A 10002-nucleotide genomic window follows, 5' to 3' on the forward strand; every position below is an offset into this window, starting at 1 on the left:
ACAATGATAAGTAATCAAATAAAAAATATCGACATCTTTGTTCAATTTGACTCTTTGAAAGAAAAAAATGTCTTCCAACTGAGCACTGATCACCCTATCAATCCATGATGACTGTACTGCTAATGCTCCCAAAAATGCATTGCATCCACCAATCTATGGCTTGAAGTCAAACTGACTGAGGGTAAAAAGGTTTCGATACAACGAGCATCTCAAAGCTGTAAGCCTGTGTCGACGCTTCCTGCTCAAAGCATCTGCTATGGTGTTTGCCTTCCCCGGATGGTACTGAAGTGTGAACTCGTAGTCCTTAATGAACTTGACACGTCGCCTCTGTATCTGGTTGAGTTCCTTCTGAGAAAAGAGATATCTCAGGCTCTGATGATTTGTAAACAGCTCAAACTGAACCCTATAAAGATAATGCCTCCACACTCTGAGTGAAAAGATCAATGCTGCCAACTCTAAGTCATAAGTGAGATAATTCTGCTCGTGAGTCCTTAACTGCCGTGAGATATATGCAACCACTCCCTAAGTCTACATCAAAACGCCTCATAGTCCTGACAATAACGCATCGGTATAGACAACAAAAGTCTTGTCACTCCTCGGAATAATTAACACTGGTGTAGTAGTCAACTTAGCCTTTAAAATCTCAAAGGCATTCTGACATTTTGGCCCACAAACAAACTGAATACCCTTCTTCGTAAGGCGTGTTAGTGGGGTAGCAATCTTGGAAAAATCCTGGATAAAGTTCCTGTAGTAACTGGCAAGTCCCAAGAAGCAACGAATCTCTGTAACTGTTTTTGGCAGCTCCCAATCAACAACTGCCTCAACATTTAATGGATCAACTGCAATACCCTCCTTGGAGATAAAGTAACCTAAGAATTTAACCTCTGAAAGCTAAAACTCATATTTGCTAAACTTCGTATACAACTGGTACTCTTGCAAAGTCTACAATTCCAAACAAAGATTTTACTCATGGTCAGCCTCTAACTTTGAGTAGATGATGATGTCGTCGATGAAAACGATCACGAAGTGGTCCAAATATAGACGAAAAACCCAGTTTATCAAATCCATGAATACTGCGAGTGCATTAGTCAGTCCAAATTGCATGACACAAAACTCAAATGACCCATACCGAGTCAAAAATGTGGTCTTGGGAATATCCATATCCCGGGCATGCAACTGGTGATAACCAGATCGATCAATCTTCGAGAAATATTATGCTCCCTACAACTGGTCGAATAAGTCATTAATTCTCGATAGCGGATACCTATTCTGGATGGTGACCTTATTCAACTCACGATAATTAATACAAAGGCGAAGAGAATCATCCTTCTTCTTCACGAAAAGGACTGGTGATCCCCACGAAGAATGACTCTGGCGAATAAATCATGTAGCTCTGAGCTCCTCCAACTGAGTTTGTAACTCCCTCATCTCGACAGGTACCATACGACAGGGTGAACGGGATATCGGTATTGTGCCTGGCTGTAACTCTATGCAGAACTCTACCTTTCTCACTGGAGACAATCCAAGTATGTCATAAAAGACATCCTGATACTCTGAGACTACTATGGTCTTGTACAAACGGCACCCTGATCCCGTTGCAACGCCTCCTCAATGTATGCTAGAAATGACTCTGTAAACTGGTTCCCCTGTGAGGTTGCTACAACCAACTCAGTCCTATTGGATGCTCACAAATTGATTGTTTTTTGCAAAACAGTCGATGTTGGCATGGTAGGAAGACAACCAATCTATTCTAAGGATCACATCAAACTCCGACATGCACAAGACGATCAAATCAACTATGAACTCATACTTGTCTAGGCTGACAACACATTACCTACAGATACTCTCTATTATGGACACATCACCTAAAGGAGTAAAAACTAACAAAGGAATGTCTAAAGGCTACGCAACTAGATGAAGCTTATCCATGAATGCAAGAGGTATAAATGAATGCGAAGCTCCTGAATCAAAAAGAATCCTCGGAACTGGCGGTGGTGCCTCAAGTCTCAGCTGCTAGCTCTAGCCTCGGCCCTGGTGCTTACCCTGACTTTTGTCCTGCTGGCCTCCTGCTGGTGCACTGCGACACTTCGCAGCTTTATGACTGAACTTATGGCAGTGAAAACAAACACCTTGAAATTTGCGCTGTTGTGGTGCTCTCTAATCCTGATGCGATCCCTTCTTATGAGAACCATATTGCTACTGCTGAGAACCCTTGTTCTACTACTGGGGTCCTCCGGGCCCTGAAAATGCCCTCTTGCCCTTGCCCTTTATCTCCGGATTGTCCCGCTTCAGAGCTTCCCTCCTTCCTCTTTGGAAACATGACAGTCTCAGTCTCCTAAGAAATGGCGGTGTCGGCTACCTCTCGCACTAAGTGGAAACGTCGAGACACAAGATAGCAACATAGGCTTGGGTAAAGTCCCATAAAAAATATCTGAGTCTGACGTACCCCTGTCTGCTACATGCCTGTGAACCTGAGTAAACTCATGAATTTGCTCTCGTAATCTGCCACTGGCATGTCTCCCTGCTCCAATTGGGATAGCTCTTCCTCCTTTCCGGCCTTTGCCGTGGAAGATACATACTGCTCATCAAAAAATAGACAAAATCCTTCAACTGAGCATCATCCGTTGCTCTGATGTAAACTGGAGTCTATACCATCCTCCAGCATCGACCTTAAGGCTGAATGTTGCCAACTTCTGCTTCTAGACTAGATCGATATTAAGCAGCTCTAGGATGTTCCCGACATCCTCCTTCCACTTATGTGCTGCAAAGTGAGTCCGATGAACCCTGAAACTCTGGGGCCCTCAACTTCTGATACCTCTCAACTAGATAGAGCCAAACCTCCTACTCTGCGGCTCTATCGACAGCTAGTGGTGGTGTAACCACTGGTGATGCCTCTATAATAGGCACATATGGCATAGCTGGTGGTGGAACCACAGGAGATGATACTACTGGCAGAACCTGATTAGCTACTCGCTCCTCGAACGCTGCCAGTCTGGCTACAATCGACGCCATGAGATCAATCAGATACTGTGGAGTCTACTACGGTTCGGGCTCTGGCTCAGCTTGCCCAGCTCCCTGGGTACGGGTTCTACCTCGACCACGTCCTCATTCTAACATCTATAATTTCAGGAGGAGAGCTTATTAGACACAATATATGAGACCACAAACGAGAATAACATAGCATATAGCAATAGGAAAGCATAAAACATAGTATTTTTGAAAATATCTTACAATCAAAGTAAGATAAGCATAAAAAAAAATTTTGAAAATTTTCGAGTTATGTGCATTACGGCCTCACTCAATCTATGAATCCCTAGCGAACTTTATACCCAACTACTAAGGAAACTTTATACTATCTCCACGACCCGACACATGATACCCTAAGGATATTAAAACTAGAGCTCTGATACCAAGTGTGACGCCCCTGCTTTTACACATGGATACAGTCCAAGGTAAACACATAGATGTCAAACCTAAAATGCACGCAACACTGTGCATCAACATGTTTCACTATCACCGTTACTATCACTCTAGCAGATATTAAAAATAAAGTAGTGAGGGTACAAGAAGGTATAACAATAGTGGGAAAACAAGGAATGAAATATAGAGGAGAGATATCCTACATCATCTATAAATTTGTCCCAACAGAGGAAAAGAGAATGCATCTGATAAACTGAGATAAGAACAATGAGTCTTTAAAATATAAGAGTCAATTGAATGGTACTAAGTCACTCAGCCTCCAAAATGAAATACATCTCTAAAAGACTAAAACTGTAAATAGTCTACTGTGGAGCAACAACTAACTACCTATGAATAAAGGTAAACTATGTTGATTCTCCGTCAATCTGCGGCTCTTCGAAACCCTGACCCACTACCTGAAAAAGGTGGTAAACAACAAGCGTCAGAGCGCTAGCAAGAACATCTCCACAATCCTCTGGGGAAGGGGGTAACACATATAAAATACTACACACAGCATGCTTGTATATATAAGTATATATTATATATCTAGTACCAAGAGGAGATTAAATTGCAACACGAGATAAGTACATCGAGGGAATAATCTAAACAAGGAAACCCTCCTATATATACCATATATCTCAAATTGTGAATCGCTAAATATCAACTCCAAATTTTATGAATAAGCAATAAAGAATTACATCACCAGAACCTTATCCAGGGCATATCAGGCATGTCAAATCATAGTATCTCCCACTACCCTCGGCTAAGTGGCACGAGAGTAAATACACAAAAAACTAGACGACCTAAAGATGGAAAGTGTAGTCGTCCGCAGTATCATACAACTCGCCGGACTAACGCTCTCAGTAAAAACACAACACAGAGTGTAGTCACCCAAAAGTATCTTACAATGCACCGACTAACGCACTTGGAGTGTAGTCACCCATAATATCATGTGATGCACTGACTAATGCACTCAAACACCTAAACAAGGATGCATCGTGGAGTGTAGTCGCCCGCAGTCTCATGCGATGCACGGACTAGCACACTTAGAGTGTAGTCGCCCGTAATCTCATGCGGTGCACGGACTAATGCACTCAAGCATCCAAAACAATCGCATTTCGAAACAATTGTCACTCCCTAACGTGACAAACACAAAACATTAGGCTACGCACTCCCCAAGGTTTGTGTGTGCTCAAACCCAACTCGTACACTCTCATGGCCACGCACGTGTATTGACGTACGGCCCGTACATCATGTCTACGACCAAATGTGCAAGATAAATCAACCAATCGGTCGACCGACCCGAAGACGAATCGAAATCGACTGACATATGTATCGATCGACCGATATTTGTTGCTCGGTTGACTGATATGAGTAATTTTGGTACTTTTAAACTGAAAATTTATTATACTGTCTCTTCTATCTAGACTCTTTTAAGTTGCAAGAAACATGAAAGACGCACCAACATGTTGCAACTAAAAAAAATAAGGCTGTGTATGCAATCATATCTACCCCAAAGTATCACAAGTCCATTAACGTGCACCTCCAAGAAAGAAAAAGTAATCATTCTTTAGACTTTGGTGATTCCTTACCAACGTTCAATGGGGAGAAAAGAACTAGGAGTATTAACTAAAGGCACAGAGAGTCCATTCCTATTTATAGTTCATGTATACAATTAGGCCGGTCCGGAAAACCAGGCTCGGGCCGGGCAAAACCTGAGCCTGGGCTCGGTTGCCCCAGGCCGGGCCTGGGCCCGGACTGGCCCATTTTTTGTAGTTTTTTAAAAAAATTATTTTTTTATTTTTCAAGAATACAAAGAAAAAAATATACACAATTTTGATAAAAAATTATATTATTAATTAATTATAATTATGTAATTTATAAATATAAAAAATTACAGAAATTAAAATAAAAAAATAATATAAAATAATTATAGAATTTATAGAAACAAACAAAATTAAAAATAATTGTAGAATTCAAAGAGCCCCCAAGGTCCAAGGTCCAATCAATGACTTCTAAATATATATGTTGTGGCTAGGATTTGATCTACTAATCTCCTCTCCAAATTCTCTACTAATTCCTCTCCAGAATCTAAGTTTATTTACTAGACTAAGTAGCCATAAGATTTATGTCATTCAATATATTAGTTGTTACAACAACACAATACTATATTATACATAAAGACATTGTAATACTTATAGAATTAACATAAACGAAATCTGTTAATTATACATAAAAATATAAGTTATATATTAATAGAGAGAGAGAGAGAGAGAGAGGAAAATTCTTGTCAACTTAAGTTGATAAGGGTCATTGTCCACCAAGGTTTTAGACCGTTGGATTAAGTTTTAATATCAGATTTTGTTTAGATGATGTGGCGTGAATTAATTGCTAGATGAGGTATTTTCGGAAAAATAAATCTACACAAAATAGGAAATCTATCTTAATATATTCTGCAGCATAAAAGAAAACCAAATCATCACCGCCTCTGTAGCATAAAACAAAACCGAACATCGCTTCTTTCAATCGCCCCCAATCATCACCGCCTTGCGATTCCTCCGTGCTCCGATTTCGATTCGGAACCAAATCAGAGACGAACTAGGTTTTAGTTTCTCTTTTTTTTCTCCTTTGTTTCTTACACGTTTTAGTTGGGATGAGACATTTTGTGTTCATAGATTCAGCCATGCAACTTCCCCTCTCTCCAATGTCTTCAGAAACTGTGATTATTATTGGAGTTTTGGGGCATATATCGCTTACCACCCGCATTATACTCCTGTGAGTGATTTGCAGATGAAAATTGGATTTGGGTTTGGGTTGGTCTTTCAAGTTTCGAACTTATACTGCTACCTGATTATTTTGATGGGACAAATTTTCAAAACCAACCTATTTGGATTTTTATTCCCAAAAAACAACCCCATTCAGTTTTATTTGTAAAAACCGACCTGGTTTCAGCCTCAGCGCTGAAACCAGGTCGGTTTTTGAAAAAAACTCTCCGAAACTTCACGGGAGTTGAACTCCCGTGAAGTTTTTTGAACTATGAAACTTCACGGGAGTTCAACTCCCGTGAAGTTTCGGAGAGTTTTTTTTCAAAAACCGACCTGGTTTCAAAACCAACCTATTTGGACTTTTATTCCCAAAAAACGACCCCATTCAAAAATAATTGCAAAAACCGACCTGGTTTCAGCCTCAGTGCTGAAACCAGGTCGGTTTTTGAAAAAAAACTCTCCGAAACTTCACGGGAGTTGAACTCCCGTGAAGTTTTTTGAACTATGAAACTTCACGGGAGTTCAACTCCCGTGAAGTTTCGGAGAGTTTTTTTCAAAAACCGACCTGGTTTCAGCGCTGAGGCTGAAACCAGGTCGGTTTTTGCAATTATTTTTGAATGGGGTCGTTTTTGGGGAATAAAAGTCCAAATAGGTTGGTTTTGAAAATTTGTCCTATTTTGATGTGAGTAAAAAGTGGTTTAAAAAAGTTTATTTTTATGTAGAGTCGACACAGTGTAATTGGCATAAAAAAAGTTTATTTTGATGTGATTCTGGTGTGAAATTTGCACCGCATAAGTTGTTGATGTAATTGACACAGTGTAATTCGCATTACTACTTCGGTTCATATCCAATCCATGCTTACATTGCTTATCTGTCGGAGGAGTAGGAGATTCCTCAGATATTAGAGTCTCGACCAAGCCAATGAACGAAGGTTTTAGTTCACGATGATACGGGTTTTTGATATTTGAAAGTTAGCTAAGCTTGGCAAGAGTACAAATAGAGCCATGAATCTCTCCATCACAAATAGAGCCATGAATCTCTCCATCTATGACTTTTAGATGTTTTCTTTTTAGTTTGTTAGTAACTATTAAATATAGATTTCCCCTTCCACTTGTTATTTTTATTTTATCAATTGTGAGCTCAATTTACCCTATATTAATTTTTTCTCCATCTATAAAGCAATCTAATAATCTTTCCATTATGGTTACAGGTTGTCTCATGGCAAGATTAGTGGAATATGTAGATAGTGATCTTATTCATGCAAATGAAGAAATAGAAAAGACGACGCAAGAGAGTCAGTCACATGAAGATGAATATTTAGAAGAAAACTTGAGTCACATACCATGTATTGATGAACCGAAGATCGGTATGATGTTCAAAAGTTTGGAGGAAGCAATGAATTATTATAGTGCTTATGCACTATTCATTGGGTTTGGGATTAGAAAAGGCTCTAATTATATGTCTAAGAGAAAGAATGTCATCACAATGCAATTATTTACTTGCTCTCATGAGGGTTATTCTAAAAGCAAAAGGAAGGAGTCATTAATTAGGGATAGCACATTCGAGAAAAGTCCTTCGAAGGAGATATCTAGCATTCGAACTGGTTGCAAAGCAAGTATGCGTATGAAATTAGATGATGAAGAAAATTGGATCATATCATCCTTTGAGAAGAAGCACAACCATGAATTAGTACCGAGTCCCTCAAAATCTCGTTTCTATCAGTGTCGGCGAAAGATTAGAGTTGAAGAAGCCGACCTTATACGAATCATGCGTGAGCAAAATATTTCAACAAAGCATATTAGGGACTTCATTGCATCTCAACGTGGAGGGGTTCGTAATTTATCATTCACGAGGAGGGACCTAAGCAACTTTGCAACGCGCCAAAGAATGTCTCTGTTTAATAGTGATATCTCAACGACACTAAGTTACTTTCAACAACTACAAGCTGAGAATCCTATGTTCTTTTATGCAGTCCAGATTGATAGTAATAATTGTGCAAAAAATATGTTTTGGGTTGACGGGAGATCAAGGATGGCCTACCAGCATTTTGGAGATGCTGTCACTTTTGATACCACCTATTGTACAAACAAGTACAGTATGCCATTTGCACCATTCATCGGGGTAAACCACCATTCTCAAACTATATTACTCGGTTGTGCTTTGATTAGAGATGAGACCGCGGAATCCTTCATGTGGGTGTTTCGAACATGGCTTAATGCAATGTTTGGTAAGCATCCTACTTGTATTCTGACAGATCAAGATCCTTCAATGAGGAAAGCAATAAGTGAGGTCCTTCCAAATACGGCTCTTTGGTTTTGTAAGTGGCACATTCTTCGGAAAGCACGCGAGCATCTAGGCATTTTATTTGGCACAAAAGAGAAGTTTCAAGAGGACTTTCTTAGTTGCATTAATTTTAGCTTAACAGTTGAGGATTTGAGTCAAGTTGGACTTCTATGATAGAGAAGCATGGACTTGAAGATAACACACATCTAAAACATTTGTATCAAATTCGAGATAAGTGGGTGCCATCATACTTTAGAAATATATTTTGTGCTTTCATGTCTACAACGCAAAGAAGCGAAAGTTTTAATGCACTTCTCAAAGGTAGAGTCAACAATCATAGTTTTGATACGCACCAATGTCTTAGCATTGAATCGTCAAATTCCTCCTCAAAGACTCTAATGTTTAATAGTTTGTCTCGAAAAATAATGAAATTGGTTGCAGAAGGTTCCACATGTATTGAGTTGTATAATTTGGCAAATAAAAAAATAGATCAAGTTGTGGGAGAATTAGTAGCGGCAAAAATGCACTTACAAGAGAATAAATCGATGCATGATGACATGACACAAATCCAAGGTTCTGCATGTTCTCAAGCACAAGAAAGTATTATTGATAATAATTGTATGGTGAGAGCTCCTCCTATTTCAAATTGCAAAGGAAAAAGAAAGATGCAATGTTTCAAGCCTCCTTCAGAGTTGAAAGCTAAGAAGCAAAGAACTTGTGGGAAATGCCATGGGAAAGGCCACAATAGTCGAACTTGCAAGGTAAAATTACTTTTTATTCTCAAATATGGGACAATGTTCCTATGCAAAGTATGATATTTCTAATTTTTTTTTATGAATAATGAGATTTGTGCAGGCCCAAGCAACAAGTCAAGTAGGAAGCATCATTGAGGAAGAAGAGGAAGATCTGGAAGACCAAGAAGAAGAGGATGAAGATGTTGAAGAATATTACTACTGAGAATGCATTCTAATCTTTCTTTTGTTTGTCAATGTTCTTTCGAAGCTCTCTGGATATGTGAAGTTACATTATGGCCTTAAAATATTTTTATGTTTGTCATTTTATTTTCTAACTTGATGATGGTTTACATGTTTGCGAGTCTTGAGGGTAAAAGGGTCTACTAAGTAACTATAGTGTTAGAAAGTGCACAACCATAAATTAGAAAACATTAAGAACCTGGCAATAACCACATATATAACTTAATCTAAGAAGTAAAATCAGTTATGACAGGAAATTAGAAAGTCACTCTCATGAGAGAGATATCTTCTAATCAAGTCAAGAAAATTGCAAAAGATAAGAGAAACCATGAATTTATTTACAATTTTTTATTCATATGATTTCTTTTGGCACTAATGACCTCATATAACCCTCTCTAGTCTCCAGTCTTGTATAAGAATAAGTTTGTAAAGATAGACAACAGTGGGCATTCAACAAGACTAATTTAGAGAAGCACCATAATATTGTTTTCCATCTACAAAAATCCTGCGACATTTGATCA

The 10002-nt window shown here is 38.9% G+C and overlaps 3 protein-coding genes across 3 annotated transcripts; 2 read left to right on the forward strand and 1 right to left on the reverse strand.

Annotated features, from left to right (window-relative positions):
- On the reverse strand, positions 544–2320 carry LOC109832919 (uncharacterized mitochondrial protein AtMg00860-like). Its single transcript, XM_020400411.1, has 3 exons — positions 2190–2320; positions 2043–2101; positions 544–869 (listed from the first exon to the last, which is right to left on the reverse strand). The coding sequence occupies exons 1-3, from the start codon at positions 2318–2320 to the stop codon at positions 544–546; spliced, it is 516 nt and encodes a 171-aa protein (XP_020256000.1).
- LOC109832925 (protein FAR1-RELATED SEQUENCE 5-like) lies at positions 3437–8681 on the forward strand. Its single transcript, XM_020400424.1, has 2 exons — positions 3437–3452; positions 7435–8681. The coding sequence occupies exons 1-2, from the start codon at positions 3437–3439 to the stop codon at positions 8679–8681; spliced, it is 1263 nt and encodes a 420-aa protein (XP_020256013.1).
- Positions 8879–9642, forward strand: LOC109842144. The gene is made up of 2 exons (XM_020411053.1): positions 8879–9268; positions 9363–9642. The coding sequence occupies exons 1-2, from the start codon at positions 8906–8908 to the stop codon at positions 9462–9464; spliced, it is 465 nt and encodes a 154-aa protein (XP_020266642.1). The 5' UTR covers positions 8879–8905; the 3' UTR covers positions 9465–9642.

This window comes from Asparagus officinalis, chromosome 1 (assembly GCF_001876935.1).
Source record: "Asparagus officinalis chromosome 1, Aspof.V1, whole genome shotgun sequence".
In the NCBI taxonomy this organism is placed as follows: domain Eukaryota; kingdom Viridiplantae; phylum Streptophyta; class Magnoliopsida; order Asparagales; family Asparagaceae; genus Asparagus; species Asparagus officinalis.

Bases quoted from the DNA above. Each gene is read 5' to 3' on its own strand.
- LOC109842144 (XM_020411053.1), top strand. From the start codon at position 8,906: ATGTTTAATAGTTTGTCTCGAAAAATAATGAAATTGGTTGCAGAAGGT. The intron at 9,269-9,362 runs GTAAAATTACTT...AGATTTGTGCAG, and splicing joins ACAATAGTCGAACTTGCAAG to GCCCAAGCAACAAGTCAAGT.
- LOC109832919 (XM_020400411.1), bottom strand. From the start codon at position 2,320: ATGTTTCCAAAGAGGAAGGAGGGAAGCTCTGAAGCGGGACAATCCGGA. The intron at 2,102-2,189 runs GTTCTCATAAGA...CCATAAGTTCAG, and splicing joins TTCTCAGCAGTAGCAATATG to TCATAAAGCTGCGAAGTGTC. The intron at 870-2,042 runs GTAAGCACCAGG...TTAAATTCTTAG, and splicing joins CCAGCAGGACAAAAGTCAGG to GTTACTTTATCTCCAAGGAG.